The following is a 25,176-nucleotide window of genomic DNA, read 5'->3' as shown; positions in this document are numbered from 1 at the left end:
GGAATACATATGCTAAATTTTGATTTACTAGTGCGCGAGGACACTTTGCTAGTGAAGCAAAAAGTGTCACTACTAGTGCTAGTGAAGTGAATAGTTTTTTCCCAGCACTACAAGTATAGGTGCGTTCACATCAAACGTGACTCTGGCGACGAGATTAAATTCAAAGTCAATGTAAATGATGCAATGTCACGTGACCTCCCTTCAAGCCACGCAACTCGCGTGAATCCAGCAACTCAATCGTGTGATCTACTGGAAGTCAGTCAAAGTTGAACATTTTTACATTTTCAAGCAACTTCGAGTGGCGCGATATAGCAACATCCTCCAATCAGCAAAAAAGCGCGACTATGTTCACTGACTCATCACGGCAACTATAGTCGCTGAAGTCGCGTTAGGTGTGAACGCACCTTAAGCATAATATGCTAATAAGGGGGCGGGGAAAAGCAATTTAAGGCTTGCCATTGGCTTGTGAATGTATCACAACCCATCAGGTTACTGGACTTGGTTATAATCCAATTTGCATTAGGTCTACTAACTACTAGTGAATCTTTACGCATTACGAGCACTACTTGTAGACTAAAAACAGTCTACTAGTAGTACTGGTAAGATTTTGAGTGTACAAACTACCCATCCATCCATTTTCAGATCCGCTTTGTCCTATTTTAAGATCATGGCGAGTAGAACTAGTAAACAATAAATGTGTTTTACCAGTGAAGAAGAAATAGAATGTTTTTGGTGCACTGTACACCTCACCTGTGTGTGTGTGTGTGTGTGCGCGTGTGCGTGTGCGTGTGTGTGTGTGGGGTAGGAGGAGCCGGCTCCTCCACCGTGATAACAGCCTGCAGCCTCGCTCTTATCTTCCGTTGCTCGTGGTCTAAAGTTGCGGCTCTCGCGCGGAGCTCGTGCAGTGCAGGGTTCCTTCTTTTCCCGGTTAAAGTGCACCGGTGTCCGCTGCTCCTTGCCCCCCCCCCCTCCCCATGCTGCCCCCGGGACTTTCCCCTGGCACTCTTTCGACTCTAAGGAAACTATCTTCGGAGCTGCTATCATGGAAACGTGCTTTTTGAATCAACTCCTGTGTGTTTTGTGTGCGGCGGCGGCCCTCACGCGCAGTGTGCCGGGCCCCTTCGGGGCAGGGACCCCCGGGAACAACAGCACGTTCCCGGCGGACGGATTCACTTACTCTGCGGCCACGGACGAGCTGAGGAACTTTGAGAACAATGCAACTTCTACTTCATCCTCCAGTGAGAGTTTATCACCATCCCAGAGGAAGCTGCTGCTCACGCACAGCGAACACACGCACGATGCAGACGTCGGTAAGACTCCGTCTCATAACGGTCCGTGGTCGTCTGTAGAATCTACAACAGGTGTCTGATGAAGGGCTGTAATCATAACACAGTCTAAACGTGTTGTCTGAATGTTCCGATACACATGGAGGTAATAGAAATTATAACTCATTGAATTTAGAAGCAAATGCACAGAAAATGAACAATACTGCATGGTATTCAACTGTTGTGGCCAGAGGTGGGACGATAGACGGTGATCACGATGCGATAAACGATAATGGTCAATATTATACGATATTTTGGATAATGGGGAAAAATGCTGTTTGGAAAATCTCCAAGCTTTTATTTATTAATAATAATGATACATTTTATATAAGCACCTTTCAGGACACTTTATAATAAAAATGTAATAATACAAACATTAAACACAAATATAACAGATTTTTTGATTATTATTTTTTTATTTTAAAAGCAAAAAGTGCCACACTGTAAATAGAACACAAAAACAGAAACCGACAATTATTATTTTTGATGAACATCAAACAACAGTATACAGAGCCAGATTTATGATATAAATGTGCTTATCATTACTTTTTCTGGTGACATTTGAGACCTTTGGATATTGACTAAGTCTCGCTGGGGGCAGATGTATTAGGGATTGAAACTTGGGTATAGTTGGAACCCCCCATACCACGTGCGCTATCAACGATAGATCTTGTCACATTTTAATATTGCGATATAGTGTCACACAATGTATTGTCCCACCTTTAGTGTTAAAATGTCAGATATTTACAAAGCAATGACAGCAGAGGTAGAGTATACAGTAAATGATCATTCTAAAGTAAAGGGGAAATATGTAATTATTTTTGAATGAGGTATTGCAATATATTGTTTAGAACATTATGGTGAAGGAGTTTTTGAGCATTTGGTATTTGAAAGTTCAGGGCAAGGACAATAAGTCAAAACAAATTGAGGCACAGGAAGAAATAGTTTCATTCTTTTCTTCTATTATTCTTCTGTTTTTTTTTTTTTACATCAAAATAATTCTTTGAAACAAGTAGACATTATATTTCTAATGTCAGTTTTAAACTGTTACATACTAATATATCAGGTTGGATACTGCAAATGTATAGAAATTTACCGTACTACCCAAAATATTCAATATTACCAAACCAACTACTGTTTTGTAAAGCTACTCAAATTTAGCTTCTCCACATATTTTCTACCATATATTTATCCTGAAAGAGTGGAAATGACATTGTAGTATGTAACGTTTAGCTGATAGAATGATTTACACATTGTTAGTCAAAGCATAGATAACCCAACAGACTAAACACAAAAAGCTGATGTAGATGTTGCAGGTGCCATGTCCTTCTTTAACCATTCTTTTTTTGGGCAAGTGCTTTAATATTCAGACATGTTTACATGAGGTTTGCGTGTCGATTTAAAATATCTAACAGTTTAAACTGATCTCTAGCTTCCAGAGATTGCTCCAAAGCTTAAAAAGCTGCTTCAGCTCAACTGGTTTTGATCCTGTATCCAACCAATACTGTTGTAAGAATTGGGTCAATTTGCTTTGTTTGTCTCGAGTAGAGTAAATGTTTATTTTGCTGGCAAAAATCAAATACTGGTCAGTGGTTAATCACAAAACTGGTTTAGGAATGTCCACTGGTCGACTCGGGGATTAAAAATGGCTGCATAAACAAAGAAGGAAAGTTGACTCAAAAGACTGTCCAGTTATTCTGATTCAAAGACAAAACTCTGTTATTATCATCACTGTTTTGGGTCTTAAGTTACTACATTGATGGTTTATGTTAAATATACAACATTTTCCCCAACCTCAACCAGTCGATACTAGTTTTTCCAATATTTGATCCTGACTTCAAAAAGTCGAGGTTTAAAGGAATTTAAGGTTTTGAAACATGGCACTATTCCTATGGCAAGCCGTTTGGCAATTTGAGTTTTTTCAGTAGTGAAAAGTACATTTTGACGTGTCGAAATGTTAATTTTAGATATCTGGAAAAAAATTGATTTTCACATTTTAACTAGCCAAAACGTATTCGCAGATATATTTAATTTAATCACACATAACAGTAATTCCTTTTCCACAAGTAAGAATAACAATTATAGATATATACCGTACAAGTAGAGGTGTCCCGATCCGATATTGGTCCGATATCAGCCAGAAAATGAATATCGTATTTTATCGGACTGCATCTAAAATCTCCGATATAAGTGCTCCGATAAGTTTTTGTTGTTTTTGTCCCCGCCCTCAGTTGTTCCCACCATATACTGACAGTAAAAAAATAATTGAAGTGAACTTGAATTGTTGACTATTGTTCCTTGTTTTAGTAACATCACTTGATCGAGCTTTTTCTAACATTCCACACTACAAAATAAGTAATAAAAGTATGTTTGATGCGTGTTGATATTGTAACAATATCGGTATCGGGCAATACCCAAGACCACAATATTGGTATTGTATCGGAAGTGGAAAAGTTATATCGGCACATCCCTATATACAAGTGGATTTCAACATAATATGTCAAGGTTTCATTTATTCAAACAACTATTTTTCAGGAAATGTACTTTGATCTCCTAGGAGATCAAAGTAAATTTTAATCCCCTTGGTAAATTTCAAAGTAAGTTGATGGAAAAAGAAGACAAAATTAACTTGTTGGAAGTAGGAATTTCAACATGTTTAAAAAAACAATTGTAACAATCCATCCATCCATTTTCAGACCCACTTTGTCCTATTTCAGGGTCGCAGGGTCTGCCGGTGTCTTTCTACGGCTCACACTGGGTGCAAGGTGGGAGTACACCCTGAACAGGGCGTCTGACAATTGTTACTAGTAAAAATGTATTTTCCCATTTTTAGATATCAACAATTGCATTGTGGATATGTGGGACATATCCGATTAAATGTTAAAAACGGCTTCCATGCTCTTCCAAAGCTACACACTAGTAAAAGTGATGGTTACCATGTTTTGAGTTATTGGATCTGAAAATAAGAAAATGGAATATTAATTTATTACTTTTGATACTATTTAATGTTCAGTAGATTGTAATAATACGATTGAATAATACAAATTTTAAGTGTAAAAGAGAGTATGTGGTCCTATTTTTTTGAGTGCTGTGAGCGTTCTCAAGTTGAACTCTGGTCTGAATCAGATTTGGATGGTACAGGAGCTGCTGGTGGCACTGATGCTGTTGTTTCAGTCCTGGAGGAGAGCCAGAGAGAGAGAAACTAGACTGCATCAGAAATAGACAGAAACAAAACCAGCGAGGCCACAGAGAGGCCTGATGAATACTGGCGTTAAGATTCAAACAGACTTAAGAAGGATGCATTTGTAGCGTGAATTATCAGTAAGCAAACTAATTAGTTCCATTGGGTTTTTGTCGTGATTGTTAATTTTCAAAAACCCACCACTGCATCTTTAATGGATTAGTTGGTTAATATTCAGGGTGCAAATTAGTCAAGTTATACATTATTGTGAGCAGATTGTTGTCCATAACTCCAAATGTCAATCGTCGTCAATAAACAATCATTTCACGGTGTTGAATACATTTCTAAGGCAAACAGTGAAATGAGTTCATGGCTACACGCCCATGCTGGCAGCGTCCAGCCTCGGCCTTCTGCTCACTCAGCCTAAGGAAGGAAATGCGTTCCCAGCAGAGAGTCGGCTCCATATATAGGACTTGAAGCCATTGTTAAGAGGAGCAGTTGTTCTCCACCCTAAACTATGAGGCGCACTGCTTTCTTCTCTTCCATTGTGCAGCAGGTTAGACGGTCTGTTCAGCGCCCTCTAGTGGGATCAGTGATACATGCAGCAGATCTATCAGCATAATCGATTTTCATCATTTAAAGCTGCTGGAGACAATTTTTTTTTTCGCAGATAAATATAGATACATAATTCAAAGATCAATTGTTTGGAAAACAGATGAAAAAAGTTTAAATTGTTGCTTGAAAGTTTGTTTTAATCTCCTCTGTAAGTGCTTTCTTATTGACTTATTGAAGAGTTGGGCTTTGCATTGTGGGATGTGGAGTCCAGTAAACGGATGCATAGAAGTTTTTTTCACTTGATTCTTACTGTCATTTTTTGTATTTGTTTGCCAGACAATGAGGACAGGGATTTGCTCGACACCATTTTTGTTCCAACTTGTATTTATTGATTATTTAAAAGGGACAATGCGTGACGTTAATAAACAGCCATGCTGTAAATGAGCCACAGTTAGCCAATACAGGCTAGTTTTCATCTGCTGTATCAATGAGACATTCAATTTTGGATTTGGATTTTTTTATGTAAGCCAGAAAATAAACATCCACCTAGGGCTGGGCGATATGGCCTTTTATAAATACCGCGATATTTTTAGGCCATGTCACGATACACGATATATATCTCGGTATTTTGCATTACCCTTGAATTAACACTTTGATGCACAAAATCACACCAGTATGATGATTCTATATGTCTACATTAAAACATTCTTGATCATACTGCATTAATATATGCCAATTTTAAACTTTCATGCAAAAAAGGGGATATCACAACTAAGTCAAAGTTGACATAACTGTATTTATTAAACAGTGAGTGGCTCAAACATAAAATTGTCAACAGAAAGTGCACGTTCTGTGCAAAATTGTCACAGAGACATTTCAAAACAAGACATTAGTGCAGGATGCAACTCACATGGCATTTCAAAACACAAAATTAAAGTGCACTTTTTGTACATAATGCCACTACAATATTTTAAAACAAATAGTGCCCTTTTGTGCATGTTGTCATTGAGATGACATTTAAAAAAAAAAATTAAAAAAAAGTCAGCGAGTTTAACGGTATGGTCATTTTCAACACCGCACAGACTACAAGCTGCGATATATCGAGTATATTCGATATATCGCCCAGCCCTACATCCACCATTGTTTTCCTGCAACTTTCAGTCTGTGAAAACACAAAATTGTGTTGGGAAGTCACTTTGGAAGAGTTTTTGGGGGCAAAATCAAGAATACACAGTAAGAATGGAATAAAAACACTTCTATGGGACTACACGATACACATCCCACAATGCATAGCTCATAACTTTTCCAAAAATGTCAATACGAGAGTGTTTACAGTGGAGATGAAAAGAAACTTTTCAGCTTTAACAAAGTGTGGCTAATGAAATATTTGGTTTGACTGTGCTTTGCCACCATAATTGTAGTAGTTTTTCTCGGCATATTCTGCTTTGAGATTGTTCAAAGCATGTAAGGAATACTTTTACCAAATGTTCTGTGTATGTAGGCTTCGAGTCGCTAAAATACTCATTATTTTACTTCTCTCTGTGCTAATCAGCAACCAATCTTCCTTTTCTTAATAATAAATATTAAGAAACCATCTCCTCCCTTAATTAATATAATTATAATATCCTGTTTTAGATAGATTATACTTTATTGTATCCAACAGTGGGGAAATGCACGTTACAGCAGCCAAAAGACGCAAAAGCATTACAAATACAGAAAGGGAAAATTAAGGGAAAAAAAACACATAGTAAGGCAGTGGAGGAACATTATTACTTACAGATAAGATTAAAGAATACCACAGTACCTATCGGTGTGTATTGCATGGCATCTGGTTACACAATTCGTATCCCGATACACAGGTCAGGATACGATATATCCTTCCCGATATTAAAGTATAAGGCGATTATTGCCATTTTCTTTTTAAATATGTGACTTAAGAAACAACTAATCTGTAAATGTGTACACCTTCATGAGAACATCATGTATGAAATATATTTTATTGGCATATTTTACACTCAAAACATTGGCTTTAACATGTCATGTGTTAACAACTTAAAATAAAAATATAACATAGAATCTGCTTGTGGCTTTTAAACCAACTTTGACTTTAGTGCAACTTAAGTGAGGTATATGCCTAGAACAACAAATAAATGCAGAAAGTTTGTACTTTCTTTTTAGATTTTATTGAAAAAACACAAGCTGGTCAACGTGCAATGTCTCCTGCAGTGGAAAATGCTTTCTTGGTTAAATAAAGGTTAAAAAAATAAAATAAATAATGAATTGATCCGAAAATCGTGCAACGTAATATCGCGATATATCGCCCCTAACAGTGTTTTTACTTATTCTTTTGAAGCCAAGAGTAAGATTTTACTGAAAGTGATGAAACGTCTGATTTTTGTTCTGTTTTATTAACAGCCACTGAACCAACACAGGCCTTCACAGAAACAAGCAGCAGGAACCATGAGGACATCAGTGTGTCCATAGAGCCTCTCACCACTGAGAGCAGCAGTAGCAACATCAGCAGCAGTAGCATCATCAGCAGCAGTAGCATCATCAGCAGCAGTAGCATCATCAGCAGCAGTAGCATCATCAGCAGCAGTAGCATCAGGGAGGACAGGACCAACACACACCAGACCCAAAGCGACTCGCACTCTGTGTCCCAGATTATTACAGATGAGGCCAGTCTGCCTCAGGACAGCGCTGATACCACCCTCAGTCTGTCCTCACAGACATCTGCGCTGACAGACGCTGCCTACACTACCACTATTAGCCGAGCTGGAGAGAGAACCCTGCTCTCCGTCACCTCCACCGTCACCAACAGCACCTCCTCTGCTTCCCCAGAGGAGTCGTCCTCCCACCAGCCGCCCTTCACTGGGCCCATTCCTCCCAGGCCTGTTGACACTGTGAACTATACCTACACTAACCCAGACGTAAACACTGAGGAGACGCAAACAACAGACCAGCACATGAGCTCTTCAGAGACAGGAAGCTCTGCTAATCCCAGAGCAACCCACAACACTGCCCAGCATCAACACACTCCACCATCAGAAAACACAACACCATCAGTGACAGAGAGCACCACTGAACAGTCTGTAGCACCAGTTTCCTCCACACCTGCCTCCACGCCACCATTGGGAGGCCCTGCTACTGTCTCACACACGGATCAGGGCTCAGGTTCCGGAGTTTCCACAGAGTCGTCCAACAGAAACCACAGCTCCAGCACTATGAGTGTAGAGACTTCATCCCAGATCAGTCAGGAAAGCTGGGGAGCAGCTCTGACTGTAGCGCCCTCTACAGTCAGCAGCAGTACAACAGGCTCCAGTGATGCTGTGACAGATGTGGCTGTAATGGATACAGAGGTTTTCCTCACCAGCGTGTCTGTAACTGTGACTGACGGGTAAGTCTGGCTAATCAGTTGTATCATTAACACTCCCATTTCATGCTAATACAAAGCTACAAGTAGCTTAAATAGGTAGCACTTTTCCCTCTAAAAGATATATTAACCAGCAATAGACTTTATCAATTTTTATCGGTTATTTGGATCAATAGACTGATTCTGGATCAGTTTGAATAATTGAAAAATCTCCATTACTGGCAAATATTGAAAAATTTGTACCTCAGTTTGTAATAGACCAATCTTTATGAAATTTGACTCCGTCATGTCAGCGCGGTTCCTCATTTAGCCCACCAAGTTTCATCCGGACTGGATCGGATTGCTCATTTCATTGCGATTATTTTGTAAAAAATGAAGGTGTCCATGCATTTGGATTTACTGTATAGTTATTAATTAATTATTTTATTCCAAGCCTTTAAAATGTGAATAATCACGACATAATGATCAGGATCACTGACGCAGATAACTGACAATACCCGAGTACGCTTATTTAGTTTACGGTAATTTAACACTTTAGCTCAGGGCCCATGTGGGGTTGTTTGAAAATAAAATGGGGTAGCCTAAAATGTCTAGTAAAATATAAAAATGTATGATTACATTTTTTTATTTATTTTGAATGTATTTCTTGTTGATTGGAATAGGAGTGAATGTGTGTGTGAATGTGTGTTGCCCTGCGATCGACTGGCACCCTGTCTAACGCCCAGTGTGAGCTGGAGATGGGCACCGGCAGACCCCCGCGACCCTGAAAAACAGGAACAAGTGGGTCAGAAAATGAATGGATGGATGGAAAATTGTATGATTCAATTTTTATTTATTTTAAAATGTATTTCTTGTTTTATTCTGCACAGTTAAATACATCATTCAAGGATTCAAGCATTATTTGCCATGAATATGTACATAATGAAATAAATTCCCCAATTTCCCTGTTAAGCTCTTAAAAAATAGAGTAAAAGAATAATAGTATAAAAGAATAAAAGAATAAAAATAGAATATATACAAAATAATCCAAATATACAATGATATTCAAAATATTAGTAACAATAATATCAGAGAAATAGATATAGAGTGCAGGAAGAGGCAAAAACCTCAGATCTTTTATGAATATTATTTTTTAAATTAAAACCCCACATGTATTCTATACTTTCACTTTCTCAAATATAAATCTAGTTCAAATAAAAAGCTGTATGAAAATATTTCAGCTGGTGCATATCGTCACTGTATTTGTAATTTTGTATCACAGTATAACAAAAAACTAATTTTAGAGAGAATTTCTCGAGTGTTGCCAACAATTTGTGATATAAAAATGGGATCACGACAAGCAAAAGATTGGGAACTACTGCTTTAGCTGAACCATGTCGTGGGTAAAGTAGGAATAAAAGACAAGAAGAATATGATTATGTTCTGTATGTACAGTACACAGTAATGGGGAATAAGTCCCACTATTGCCTTTAAGCACAAGATAGAATTCTTCCAAAAAGACGAATATAACCTTTTTATTCCCAACAAATAGTTTAATCTGAAGAAGCGAAACAAGTGAACAGATATCCTTCTGTGTTATGTTCTCATTACCAGCTCCCATTTGCCTGAAGAAGACTCTTACAAAGCTACTACATTTAACCTGACCACGCCCCCCAGCAGCACCACCGCCACCCTTCCCAGATCTGTGACCTCATCCTCCACCTCCAGTAGCATCATCTCCACTAGCTCCACCCAACTTCTTCAAACAGAGCCCACCCGTTTATCTGTAGCTCCCTCTACATACACCCCCACCTTGACCCTGCAGACCTCCGCCACCTCCCCGACTCTTCATCTGACCCCCATTCAGACACAGGAGACCTCTACTGGGACGTCTGCCCCCACTCATGCCTCCACCCTGCAGACTGCAACAAACACACAAACTGAGAGAGCCACCGAAGTGCACCGTCAGTACGTCACCACCTCCACCTCCTTCTACACCCACAGCCCCCCCCCAACCAGGAGCACAGAGTGGGAGCACACCTCCAGTAAACAGACGCACAGTGGAGTGACGGAGCAGGTGGTGACAACACCGACTACTACAGTTATTCAGACAACCAGAGCACCACCACCACCACCCCCACCACCACCACCACCACCCAGTGAGTCATGGAACGCTTTTACTTTGAAAGGGTGTGTACAGGATTTTATTTGGAAGGCAGTGTCAGCTGTGGGGATTAGAACTGTTTATTATGAATCAATTAAGTTTTTTCTTATGTGGGGCATTAATAGTATTTCTCTACTCTAAAACAGTGCTTCACAAGTGGGGGTGGAGGTGGGGGGAGGAATCTAGAACAATCTTACTGAACCTTGAGCCTGAAAAAAAATAGAAAATGTTTTGGAGGTTTTTTGGACTTCATAGATGAAGATTTTTTTTTTTTTTTTTTTTTTTAACTGTTCTACAATATGCGATTGCAAAATTTTTCATTCTTCAAATGTGGGGCGCAGCAGAAAATGTTTGGCAATCATTGCTTTAAAATGTATCTATTTTTGGATTCATTAATTTCCAATAACTTACTTTTTAATCTTTATTTAATGTCTACTGTATACAGACTACAGATTGCCTAAATTAATTTTATTTAAATTTGAAAGCGTTGGTTGCCGTACGGACAACCTCGGTGCTATTAGTACTTTTACCGAAGTACACGTACGTAGTGTCTTAGGGTTAGGTTTAGTCTTAGTCACATGACCTAAAGTGGCCAATGAGGGGCGCTGCGTACAGATAGAATGTCGGTATAATGATACAGCAACCATACAGATAGCCACTGCCTTTAAGTTTATTAATATACATTTACTCAATTATTTGGAGTTTTATCCATTTTCCATCCTGATCTGTAGCTTGTTTACCAAATTAGAACATTGCAAATCAATTTATTTTATAATGTTGAACTTTATTGTGCTGTGTTAAACTCTTTAGTAACATAAAAATGTTCCTGAATATAAAGTCTAAAACAAATATTTAAGCATGACAGAAAAAATACCAAATTAAACAGTTTTGTCCAAGGTTTGAAGTTATAATATTGTAGTGTGGATGCGCCGTGAAATAAGGATTGCTGAAGGAACAAAAGGAAACGTCACAATCACATACATCAACCCAGGGCGGCAAACACACACGGGAAACACCCAACGTGGCAACCCAGACATGGCAACACAGAACAACACCAAGGCTGGATTCACCGGCATCACATAGCCCCCTTCTAAAGGGTCAGCCGTCCCGGCAACCACATTAGTCCACATAATCCGTTAGGTAACCAGGGCGCCTGCGGGTCCGCACAGGGCGCTCGCGCTCCTCGGGTGTCACCGCTGAGTGGAGCTCACCCGCGAGAGCGGAAATCAGTCCATCTTCTCCCTCGGCAGTCTGTAGAGCCTGTGGGTGGTATGGTGCAAGTCTGTCCCGATGCAACACCACGACTCGTCCCCTGATCGGCATGCGCACTCGGTACACCACATCATTCAGTTTGTCCATCACCTCACCGGGCCCCTGCCACTGGCTGCTCAGTTTAGGGCAAACTCCCTTCTTCCGCGCGGGACAGTATACCCACACCTTGTCTCCCGCAGCAAACACCTGTCCCCTGCACCGTGTGTCATACGCCCGCTTTTGACGCACTCCAGCGCTGGTCTGAGCCTGGCGGGTAAAATCATGGATCTCGTGAAGGCGATCCCTCAGCCGCCGATAATAATCCATTTCTTTTCCACCAGTGATCTCCGGTTCAGGTGGGGCTCCGAACACTAAATCCACCGGTGTCCGGAGATCCCGCCCGAACATAAGGGCTGCCGGTGTGCACTGACTGGACTCCTGGACTGCAGTGCGGTACGACCAGAGGACCAGCGGATAATACCGGTCCCAGTCCCGCTGATGATGACTGGTCAGAATAGCGAGCTGGGTTGCAAGAGTGCGGTTAAACAGCTCCACCAATCGGTCACTTTGGGGGTGAAGAGGTGTGGTTCTGGTCTTATGTACCCCGAGCCGCCGACAGACCTCGTTAAAGACCTGGGATTCGAAGTTTCGGCCCTGATCGCTGTGGAGCTCCGCCGGAACTCCGAAACGAGTGAACATCTCCTCAACCAGCTTCTCTGCGGTGGTATTGGCACTCTGATCCGGCACCGCATATGCCTTCGGCCACTTGATGAAATAATCCATGGCCACGAGAACATAGCGGTGCCCAGCGTCAGTCACGGGAAACGGGCCGAGGATATCCACTCCCACTCGCTCCATCGGGGCTCCCACCAGGTACTGCTGCAGCGGTGCTAGGGAGCGCTGGGAAGGGCCCTTCCGAGCAGTGCACTTGTCACAGCAGTGGACGTGCAGCTCAACATCTCTGCGACAGCCGGGCCAGTAGAACCGTCCTCGGAGACGACGAAGAGTCTTAGCGTTCCCATAATGACCCGCCGCCGTTGAGCCGTGGGTCAGCCGAAGGACTTGGGGACGGAGCGCTCGGGGAACCAGCAACTGGAGGATGTCGCCTCCTCGCTCCGGAGCCTGCTACCGCCGATACAGCATCTCATCGTGACGTTCAATGCTGTTCCATTGGGAATAGTAGGACTTCAGCTCCGGATTTTGTGCAGACATGGCAGCCCACTCCGGTCGCTGTCCAGCCTCCAGCCAGCTCCTCACCGCAGCCAGCGTAGTGTCATTCTCCTGTTGCTGTCTCAGCTCTAACTACGGTGGCTGGGAAGTGTCAGGTGAATGCATTTACAGAAACGAACACAAATGCAAACAGGTCACAACACGAATGCAAACCGGCCACAACGGAAGTGTTTCCGACGGACCGGTATTACAGTCGGACCGATATTATATGATAGCCTGATATGAAAAATATAAGAGTGTCCTAATCAACTTTCACTTACTTTCATACGCGTTTCGATGTCTTCTTCTTGTTCTTAACTGTTCTGGTGGGTTAAAAACATCCGCCAGAAACGTGTCCGTCTGTAATACCGGTCCGTCGGAAACACTTCCGTTGCGGAAACCCGGTGGCCGGGAAGTGTCAGGTGAATGCATTTAAAGAAATGAACACAAATGCAAAAAGGTCACAACACGAATGCAAAATGGCTACAACGGAAGTGTTTCTGACGGACCGGTATTACAGACGGACACGTTTCTGGTGGATGTTTTTAACCCACCCGAACAGTTAAGAACAAGAAGAAGACATCGAAACACGTATGAAATTAAGTGAAAGTAAGTGAAAGTTGATTAGGATACTCTTATATTTTTCATATCAGGCTATCATATCATAATACCCGTCCGACTGCAATACCGGTCCGTCGGAAACACTTCCGTTGTGGCCGGTTTGCATTCGTGTTGTGACCTGTTTGCATTTGTGTTCATTTCTGTAAATGCATTCACCTGACACTTACCAGCCACCGTATCTAACGGGGACAGCGTAGCAAACTCCTCAGTAGCCTCGGCAGCAGCCACTGTCGGTACTTGGTCCCGCTCCTCCTGGCGGTCACAGTAGCGGCACTCTTCTGTCACACAGGGCCGCCGGGAAAGTGCATCAGCGTTACCGTGGTTACGGCCAACCCGATACTGAATGTCAAAATCATAACCTTGCAGAGTCTCGAGCCACCGTGCTTCCTGCCCCTCCGGCTGTTTAAAGCTCAATAGCCAGGTGAGGGAGGCGTGATCAGTCCGGAGAGTGAAACGGCTGCCCTGCAGGTATGATCGGAAGTGTTGCACCGCTGAGACCACCGCCAACAGCTCCCGTCGTGTTACACAATAATTCCTTTCAGCTCGGTTCAGAGCACGGCTGAAGTAAGCAACTGCGCGTTCTCCATCATCTCCTTGCTGTGCCAGGACTGCTCCAACCCCCGTTTTGCTGGCGTCCGTGTCGAGGATGAAAGGTCGGCGGGGATCTGGAAAAGCCAGGACCGGAGCCTCCGTTAGAGCTGCTCTGAGTTGGTTAAATGCGGCAGCACACGCGTCATCCCACCGGTAGGCCTGACCTTTATTTGTCAGGCGGTGAAGAGGGCTGGCTATGGTGGCAAAACCTTGAATGAAACGCCGATAATAGGACGCCAGTCCCAGGAAGCTCCGCACCTCGCTGACATTTGTGGGAACAGGCCAGTCTCTGACAGTGGCGGCCTTAGCGGGGTCAGTGGCTACCCCGTCAGCGCTCACCACATGACCCAGGAACTCGGTCTCTTTAGCCAAAAGGCTGCACTTGGCTGGATTCAACTTCAGTCCGGCTCAGCGAATGGCAGTGAACACCTCGGTAGGTTAGCCAGGGCACCCTCGTAGCTTCCAGCGTGCACCAGCAGGTCATCCAGGTAAATGACGCACCGGTTTCGGGGTACGTCAGCCAGACCCGCTCCATCAGCCGCTCGAACGTTGCTGGTGCGTTGCAGAGCCCAAACGGCATCACCCGAAACTGCCACAGTCCCTGACCGATGGTGAAAGCCGTTTTCGGTTTAGCGTCAGGGGCCAACTCCACCTGCCAGTAACCACTCCGCAGGTCGAGGGAGCTGAACCAACTGGAACCAGCAATCCAATCCAGTGCGTCATCGATCCGGGGGAGGGGATAAGAGTCTTTCTTAGTGACACTATTTAGACGTCGATAATCCACACAAAATTGCCAGTTCCCATTTTTCTTTTTAACCAGCACGGCTGGTGCTGCCCACAGGCTGTCAGACGGCACAATCGCTCCATCAGCTGCCATCTGACGGATCATGTCTGCCGCTGCCTGTCGCTTGGCGAACGCCAATCTGTGATGACGTAAGCGAACAGGCGGGGCTGAGCCCGTGTCAATGTGGTGCTGGACCAACCCCGTCTGTGTACAGTCCTCATCCTTGGCAGCGAAAATGTCCACAAAGTCTTTTAGGAGGCCCTCCAAATCTTGCTTTTGTCGGGGATTTAATACATTGCAGCTGCGTTGTAAAAGCTCCTGCACCGCTCTCGCTGATTCCGCGGAGGGGGAGTTGCTGGTGGAGGGGATCCTCACTGGTGCTTTATAGGTGTTTGGCGTGGAACTGCTGACTGCGTTAATTCTCTTGGTTATGCCTGCCTTCCTTCCACGTTGCAGCCCGATGGTCACGCCCCCCAGTGTGATGCTTGCTTTGGTGGCGTTGATGCAGGCTCCCCAGTGTGACAGTAAGTCCAGGCCGATGATGCACGGCTCCTTAATGTCAGCCAGCCAAAGCTCGTGCACCACCTCCTGACCACCAACCCGGACCCGAAGCAGCTTCCTCGCCGTGAGCCCCGTCTTTTCTCCCGTCACTGTCATCAGCTGGGTCTGGGTGGGGGTCCATGCATTCGTCAGTGGTCCGCTGGTACCCATTAAAACGCCCGGTCGCACCAGGGAGATGGTAGACCCCGTGTCTATGAGCGCCTGACAGCTCTGATCATCAAGCTGGCAGGTCAAATACAGTCCCTTGGTATGACCAAAACGTCCCACCAGCGTGCAACGGCCTTGGAGGGGTATGGTGGGCTGGGATGGCGACCCCCTCATCGGGCCATCCCGCTGTCGTTTCCCTCCAGCGGGGCTGTTCTGACTCTCGGTGCGGGGGCGGGGCAGTCGCAGGCTCATCACACCAATAGCAGCGGTCAGATGAGCGGCGTGGGCGCTGTCTGGTCGATGAACGTCGCTGCTGAAATTGCGGGGTGGGTGACTGGGCTTGGCGTACCTCCTCAATGTCATAGTCAGCCATCCTGACGTAGGGTTGAATGCTTGGTGCCGCCAGTGCTGTGGAGATGACGTCTTCAACACGCTCTGCCTCCCGGAGCGCCTCCTCCAGTGTCTGAGGCGTCGCCAGGCGAACATGTTGGCGGAGCCGTTCGGGGGCGAGTCCTTGCAGGAACGCAGGGAGAGCTAACTCTTCCTGCGTCATGTGGGGGAAACGTGGGTAACCCCTGCGAACGTGTAGCTGAATGTCCGCCGCAAAGGCGCCCAGGCTTTCTCCTTCGCGGCGGCGGTTGTTTAACTTTTCTCTTTCTGCTGTCTCTGATGAGCGCTGTCCGAACCGCCGTTCTAACGCCGGAGACAGTGCGAGCAAGTTCCGCTCCTCTGCTGGGGCCAAGTCCAGAAGCACCTGCTGCGCCCGGCCTTCCAGTGCGAGGGCCAGATGTGTGGCGGTGTCTCCTTCGCTCCATCCATTGTGTGCTGCAGCGATTCGAACCTGTTTGAGGTATAACTCCAGCTGGTTTGTGCCGTCATATTTCGGCAACTTGACAGCAGCCTTGGGTGTGACTGTAGTGCCACGAACTAACGCGAGAGTGAGGACACAACAAAAGGAAACGTCACAATCACATACATCAACCCAGGGCGGCAAACACACACGGGAAACACCCAACGTGGCAACCCAGACATGGCAACACAGAACAACACCAAGGCTGGATTCACCGACATCACAATATGAAGAATCTGTACGTTTGTCTTTTGTCTCATCTAAAGGCTTCACATACACTGTAGTTAAAGACGTGTGCGCACAGTTCAGTTTTCATTTTTCTGTCATTTTTTCAACTCCAGAAAACCCCTGTGTGTCGAACCCGTGCATGAACGGAGGGATGTGTGTGAGCTATATGAAGCATCAGTTCGTGTGCCACTGTCAGCAGGCGTGGACAGGACCCACCTGTAGCCAAGGTGAGCCAAGCTTCTCCTTTAGTCTCCTCCACTTTCTGACTTTATCAGCCTTTCCTCAGCTTTAAGTTAAGGTTCATATTAGAGTGAATGATTTAAAGTAACTTTGAGCTACGTTTCAGTGATATGTTTGGTCTGTGTGTGCAGATGTGGATGAATGTGAGCAGGACCCCTGCCCACTGGGCTCAATATGTGTCAACACTCAAGGCTCCTTTAGTTGTGAATGTCCGCTTGGCTTTGACCTGGAGGATGGACGCACATGTACCAGAGGTAATACAATCCATCAAAAAGTTACAACATTCACATCAGCATTAAGAATTATGACCAATCTGAGCATTAATACAGGAAAGAATAAAGGATTTGTTTGTATTTGTGTTGTTTTTTTGAGTAATGTATGTGTATTTTTTAGGTTTTATGAATTATTCAGGTATTTTTCTGTATAATTGTGTTTTGTTGTCTTTGTGTATTTTTGTTTGTCCTTTAACGTATTTTCTCTTGTCCTTTTGTTCTATTTTTCAGTAAATTTGTATGGTTTTTTTTTATAATTATTCTGTGTATTTTAGCCGTTTCGTTTATTTGTTTGTCATTTTGTGTGTTTCTGGAGTCATTTCCGTGTATTTATTTATGTTTTATACATTTTTCAGGTATTTTTGTTGATATTTTGTAAATTCATCATGTACTTTTGTGTATAATTGTATTTTTGTTGTACTATTGTTTAATTAAATTTGTCCTTTTGTCTATTTTTCTGTAAATTTGAATTTTTTTGTGTCAATTTGCCGTTTTGTGTATTTTTCTGTCCTTTTGTGTGTTTTTAGGGGCCGCACAAAATTAAACCAAGTGCCGAATGTGGCCCACGGGCCAACAGTTGCATGTCTGGTATAGTGTAGTGATCTAATATGCCTTAAAATTTGCTGAGTGTGTTTTTGTTTGTTTTTTCACAGCAAAGACGTTTTTAGGAACGTTCAACATAAACAGGCAGCCACACGAACCAACAAGCTTCAAGAGCACCGCCATGCATGAGATCCAGAGAGAGATCCTCCAGCTGGTGAGACGCGCTTCAGATTTCTGCTCATTTTCATGAAACTATTCGATTCAATTATTTGTGTATTCTCGTCTTTGCTGCAGCTCAACATGTCGCTGTCGGTTATTCAAGGTTACAGCCGCTCAACACTCAGTAAGCGGTAAGTTTACCACACGTGAAGAGTTTTAATCAGCAAATTCTTTTTGTCTTAACTCACCAAACAATGTTCTCTCCTTTCCTCACAGGGAAGGGAAAGGAGTTCATATCTTAGCAGTCAACATGTTTTCCATCTCCACTGATGTGACGACAGCTGAAGTCTTTAACAGCATCCAGATGTCATTGGGCAACTGCAGCTCCTCGTTGTCTCACTGTCGAGTGGTCCTGCACCACCAGCTCACATACCACAGTAGGTTTCAGTAATGAATATTGTAATCGAACCCATCATACTGTATGTAGTTAAAAATCATGCCAAAACCTCACGTTTTACTCACGCCCAAATGATTTACAAACAAACAAAAAATCTCTCACAAACTAATGCATTTTGTGTTGCAAATAAGAAACGTACCCATTAAACAAGTGCGTCATGTTTTTGCACACGAAAATTACGAAAAAAATATCCTCAAGTACTAAAAAACCTTCAGCGCAAAAAATATATAAAAAACAATTCTGCACCCACAAAAAACTGTCATGTGACCTTTGGCTCTAATTTAATGTCCATCCACCCATTTTCCAACCCGTTTGCTGCTTTTCAGGGTGGCATGAACTAATTTCATGTTTAAAAAAAAACATCCACCTTGGTACCTCCACTCTTATTTCTACTGTACTTGTATGTACTTTTTTATTATGCATTTTTATTATTTATTTATGTTGTATTATTTTTATATTGCACTATATTTCTGTAAATATTTCTATTATTGTATGCTGCTGGCCCCGAGAAACAAATTTTGTTTTCATGGAAACATGAAAATGGCAATAAAAAAGCCTTAATGTGGAATTGTGATCCACCACCACTAGAGGGCACTGTTCAACTCTATGAGGGTCTCTTTTCTTGTTGTGCCATAAAACATGTGATAATGTTTTTGCAATTGTTGCTTCAAAAAACAAGCAAACAAACTATCAAATCATGCTCTACAATCTCAAATCTTTTACAAAGTTATATTTAGTTTTTTAAACACGACATTGTCATTTTCCCACTGTATTCTAGAGGAGAGCCTGTGTGTTGCCCAGAAAACTCAGTGCGACACTGAACGTTCGAGCTGCTCCGACAGCAGTGGCACGGCTTCCTGTCAGTGTCAGCCTGGATACTACAAACACAACGCTGATGACTTGTCCTGCCTGGGTAAAATCCCATCATACGTCATATATATATTGCACAAAACTACGGCTGTTTTGTATTTCCAATATACATGCAACTTCTTCTAAGAAATATGAGTAAAACGTTTCCTAACACACATACATGCATTCTATTACAGAATGTGGCGATGGCTACAAGCTGGAAAATGGCACATGTGTCCCGTATGTTTGGTTTAATCCCTATATTCGTCTTTAACATGTATTTGGCTATAGTGAAAGAATAGTTAACTGAAGCTTCTGGTTCACAGGTGCATGTTTGGATTTGGAGGATTCAACTGTGGAAACTGTGAGTGCTGTAAACTATTCAGTATTTTTCAAGCTGCAAATTATATTATGTATATTATACGTCTTCTGCTCAGCTTTGGTTTTACTCCTTTGTTGTTCTTTGATACATTTTTTTTGTTTTAACTTTACAGTTTACAAGCTGATAGCAGTTGTGGTGGCACCTGCAGGGGGCGCCCTGCTCCTCGTTCTCATCATTGCTCTCATCGTCACCTGCTGCAGGTAAGTCTGCCCCTAGGCTGCGTCCGAATAGTCCCTCCTATCTCCTTTCCTATCCACTGTTCCTTCACCCCCGGAAGTGTTTAAGTGGTGGACATGATAAAGAACGTCCAAGTTCTCTTTAAGCTCAGGAAAAGAGACTAAATTTTTCCCTTTTTTTTTACCTCCTTTAGCCTAGGCAACATTGATACATCCTTTACCAAAGGAGATGAGGTAATGCTGACCCACAATTCCTTGCGGCGACAACATTTAAAGGGACACACACACCCGAGCGCTGACAAGTAACGGAGATCATGCAAGTTCAATGCAATAATATGCCTTAAACAACTTTAAATAATCTAAAACCCATATCTTATTATATGTAAGACATATTATCAGATTATAACTGACTGGTTCAAGAATACAAATCAGAGACATTTTTATTTTTTTTATTCAACATAATTCATATTTGTGAGCGGAAGGTGAGTGTGAGAAACCATTCTCAATGTGACGTTCTTTTAGTTTCACTTTTGTTCCTCGTAGCCTGGTGGCCTCTTTTCCTTTGATTTACATTTAAACCATGTCGTATTTGATATTATATTAGCGCAAAAGTGTTCACAATGTGCTTTTAGTTAATTTCCGGAAATGTGTAGTTTTTTCACCACGGCAGACGTCACTAAAATTTGCGGCCGTCAAGTTATTACGTCACCTAGTGGAAGTGCATCGGACTGCCAAAACAAATATGATGGCCATTTCCTAACTTCTCTCCTAACACCTTTCCTTAACCCCGTGATGTCATTCACGGAGTTATGCAAAAGTGGATAGGAAAGGTGATAGGAGGGACTAATCGGACGCAGCCCGCATGTTTCTACAGAGTATCCTCTTTGTACAGGTAAACATTTTTCACTGGAAAAGACATTTTTTATTGTTTTTAAATTGTCTTCATTTTTTTAGTTCTTGACAAGCACTTAAGTTGGAAAAAATAATACAAAAAAAGGACCAAAAAAATACAACTACAATTATTGCGCATTTCCTGAAGAAAATGCAAGATGCATAGCTGAAAAGTACTTTTGGTCTAGAACTAGTTTAGCACTAGCTTAGCACTTGCCTAACAATAGCCTAGCATTAATCTTGAATTAGCTTAGCACTAGCCTAGCATTAACTTATAATTAGAATGTGGATCTTGTTGGGTTTTTTCTTTCTTATTATGAATTTTATATTTTGATAAGCGCATTGAGATGACTTTGTTGTAATTTGCGATATACAAATAAAGTTGAATTAGAATTAGCACTAGCCTTGCATTGACTTAGCACTAGCCCAGCATTACTTTAGCACTAACACTTAGCTTTAGCCTAGCCCGTTTTGATGCCTTACGTGTTCAAAATGGTTGAATACTGCAGGACGAGTATAAGACCCTATGATAATGATAATAAAGTTTAAGGATAATTATAGTGAGGCTGCTATGCATCAAACAAAATACAATTCTACACAAAAACACCTGAAGAATTTTCAAAACATCAACAAAAATACCTGAAGCATTTACACCAACATTTTGACTGAAAGAAGAATATCACAGGTTACATCTCAGTTCTGAGAATGTATTTCATTGCTCCACTGACTTTTATTCATAGAAGAAAATGTCTGTTATGACAATTTAAAAATGCCATTTCTAATATCAGCGACTGTAATGTTGTTTGACAGTAATGGTGAATTTTTCAGAAAGGACAAAAACGATCTCAATAAAATCATCTTCAAGAGCGGTGACCTACAGATGTCGCCGTATGCCGACTTCCAGAAGAATAACCGAATATCCATGGAATGGGGCAGGGACACTATCGAGATGCAGGAGAACGGCAGCACCAAAAACCTGCTACAGATGACGGACATCTACTACTCTGTAAGAAAACATGTCTTCTCCCTCTCCCACTTTGGTCTTTATTAATTAACCTGATTTCTCCTTTCTCTGTTTTTTCCTTCAGCCTGCTTTACGTAACTCAGACCTGGAGAGAAACGGTCTGTACCCGTTCACAGGCCTGCCCGGCTCTCGCCACTCGTGCATCTACCCTGCTCAGTGGAACCCGTCGTTCATCAGTGATGATTCACGGAGACGGGACTACTTTTAAAACAAGTGCACAGACAAAGAACACGTTTAGGAGAACCAATTCTACCATCAGTATTTTATTGCATTGTTTGTCAGAGTGTGTGTGTGTGTGTGAGTGTGTTGGCATGTTTTAGCTTTACTTTAGCTTGTGTGGTCAACATGGTTTCTGTTTCACAGATTCACATTTGATGCACTCTTTTGATATTTCAGTTTTTCTCCCGTGGTGAGATTTGGCTTCACTTCCTGCTGACCTCGTGCAGATTTGTTTGAAAACTCACCTGTAATGTGAGTAGACATGATTTGTTCACGTGTGTTGAGATTCTTTTGCAAAAATGTGACATAAAATTTTTTCCAAAAAAGCACAAACTAAGCTTAACACAATAATACTATCTGAGGAATTCATCGTTAATTTATTTTAAACATGTCCATTATCCACTAACAAATGTTATTGTGTGTGAGTGAGTTGTATGAATCTTGAAAGTTATGCTTATTTTGTTTGTGTGATGTTTTCTGTATACATAAAAGACCAACACTGTTGAAAATTGAATGTAAAGATGTATCATATTTTGCTCTCTGTCATAAAGTTTTATTTTTACGCTTTTTATTATCGTGTGTGTGTGTGTGTGTGTGTGTGTGTGATTGGTTGATACTGGCGTTTTAGTCAGTCATTCCTATTTAAATAAAATTGTTGCACAGTGTTCTGCTTGAAATGTGTTTATTTTTACCATGTTCTGCCCATGTTTTGGTTATTATCACCTTCATTAATTTGTTAATGTTTTAATATATTCTCTTTTTTCCCCCCTGTTGGCGCAACTGTATATATGATTAAGATTGCAATTTCCTGTATGGAACAGGAAGTTCATGTTAGGTAACAACATTTTTCTTCTTCTCAACTTTTCATCATACGTGACCAAACCTTGACAGATTTATTTGAATTAGCTATTTTCCATGTTTGTCCAGAGTAGACGAGGTGAACCAATTCAAATCTAATGCAAATGAATGAGCTGCAGTAAATCTTAAATAAACAGGAGGAAAATCCAGAATATGAATTATGGAAAACTAAAGTATCTAAAAACAACCAAAACAATTAAATGGCAGTTATTGTCAAAATGTACAATAAAAAAAAGGACCAGATGAAACATCTTAGATAAGTCTAAAAAATGAATATATTCATTGTTTTTTAAAGTAAAACCAATAGTTTGTGGACTGGTTTAAAAAGGCAACAAAGTAAATACAAAAACCAGCAGCACAACTAACGTTAATTAATTCATGGGCTAAACAACAGCAAAAAGGATTTTTTTGAAAAAAAATATTTGAGCAATGTTGAAGGTCCATCACCAGACATAACGTCTTGGAAGTATTTGATGAGGCTGATGAATGCCTTTGGGATACTCAGCGTGTTTCTTTTGAGGAATGCTTCTTTAATGTGAGTTTAACGCTTAATGAAAAAAGGTTCTTTACAAACTTAAGAGTCTTTGGAGGAGTTTGATCTTGTGTACGCCTTCGTTTTCTTCTCCTCAAAGACGAGTCAAAGGTTCTTGTCTCCTGCCTGCAGCAGGTTTTTCTTCAGGAGCTTTCCAGCCATTTGTTTTTTGGCTGCCTTCTTTCCTTCACCAGCTGTTCAATCTCCATTTTAGGGTGGTTGATGTTTTCTTTCTTTTTTCTGCATATTCAGTTATTTCCCAACCATAGGTTTGAATCACTTCTTGGTTTCTCTCCAGCTTTAAGGCCTGGTTCCATCTTTTCCTCTTGAAAAGGAGTTTGATGTCCTGCAAACTTTGGTTTTGGTCCTGCTACTGAACTCTTAATTGACTTGCTTTGTAAGAAGCAGCAGTTAATGCCAGGTCCATGTTGACTTCACCTATTGGGGATGTTACTTTCTTCCAACCACATCTATCTAAAAATACAAGGAATGTCTGTGTGTGCGCATGCATGTGTGTGGAGAGCATATCTCCCAGACGCTTAGTCTGATGGTGCTGAAACCTGTTAACAGTGTGTGCAAATCCCGGGTTTGTGCATCCATTATTTTGGACTTAGGTGGTGTTGCAAAATGTTTATTTTCATTTTATTTTAAAGTCACCGCGGTCGGACATCAGCAGAGAGAGAGAGAGGGCGCTGCAGCAGCGTGGCTGAAGAGGATCCTTTTAAGGACCGAAACGTTGCATTACCGGCTTGCTTTTTCTTCCTTTTGGCTGTTTTACTCCTGTTGTGGATGGACGGGGATAGCAGACTGGCGAGACCCCTTCCAGACAACCTCATCCTGGGCTAGATGCAACCTGGGGATGCATTTACAGGATGAGACTCTGAAGCAGGTGAAAGCTCTCATCACACAGTATGTCGTGTAGAAGATGTGAATGAGCAGGGGGAGGAGGTGAGAGAGTGGAAGACAGGGTTTTACCACCACCAGAGAGCAAGATACATTGTAGCCACAGCTGACCTGAGGCATATTAACGGAAGCGTGACTGCCATTTCGTGCCTACCACCAACATTCATGCACAAATCGTACCCACTCATACAAGAAAATGTGGGTAAAGTGCCTTGCCCAAGGACACAACAACAATGACTTTGATAAAGCGGGATTCGAACCCCCAACCCTTCGGTTATTGGACGACCCACTCCACCTCTGAACTTTTTGATGCTTACTATCATAAGCACATATTACATTTTAAAGAAATGCAAGCGTTCTTGAGTGTTCTCTTTTAATGAATGTATTGTTGATGATTTCAAGACCTACACACAGCAAGTGATGCTCATGTGATATTCTTTCCTGTAGCCTTCTGTGGTTTCAGTTGTTTCCATAATGATCATGGCAGCTATGGTTTAATTGAATGCATCGAGTCTTCCTAACCAGAAGAACAGACTCCATCACACAGAGAGGCTCATCTAGCTTTACCTTTTACAAACCAATGATGGATGTGATTGACATGGGTGAGCAAGCTTTTAGAGGGATCAATGTTCCTCTCATTTTATTCAACATCACAGCCAACATCTTCTATGCATGGAGCTTATTTCTGGACAGAGGAAAACTGAAGCAGCTTTTGAATGTTCTTCTGGGATATATGGTCCTATGGACAATTGTTTATTGTGCCACTTTGATTGTTGTGGATATTTCTGATTATTTAGAAAGTCATGGATTCATTCTGGTGTGGATCATTTTGGGACTGTATACAAAGAGCAG

At 42.1% G+C, this 25,176-nt stretch overlaps 1 protein-coding gene across 1 annotated transcript; it reads left to right on the top strand.

Moving 5' to 3' along the window:
* Window positions 1-871: 871 nt before the first annotated feature.
* On the top strand, window positions 872-22,600 carry heg1 (heart development protein with EGF-like domains 1). Its single transcript, XM_028435710.1, has 14 exons — window positions 872-1,310; window positions 7,477-8,458; window positions 10,028-10,572; window positions 16,933-17,046; window positions 17,191-17,313; window positions 17,985-18,088; window positions 18,169-18,224; window positions 18,310-18,470; window positions 19,269-19,403; window positions 19,537-19,579; window positions 19,666-19,703; window positions 19,834-19,921; window positions 21,617-21,794; window positions 21,877-22,600. Exons 1-14 carry the CDS (start codon window positions 1,043-1,045, stop codon window positions 22,018-22,020), a joined length of 2,979 nt encoding a protein of 992 aa, XP_028291511.1. The 5' UTR covers window positions 872-1,042; the 3' UTR covers window positions 22,021-22,600.
* Window positions 22,601-25,176: the final 2,576 nt, after the last annotated feature.

This window comes from Gouania willdenowi, chromosome 21 (assembly GCF_900634775.1).
Source record: "Gouania willdenowi chromosome 21, fGouWil2.1, whole genome shotgun sequence".
Classification (NCBI taxonomy): Eukaryota; Metazoa; Chordata; class Actinopteri; order Blenniiformes; family Gobiesocidae; genus Gouania; species Gouania willdenowi.
The sequence above is the reverse complement of the archived record's forward strand: the minus strand, read 5'-3'. Positions and strand labels throughout refer to the sequence as shown.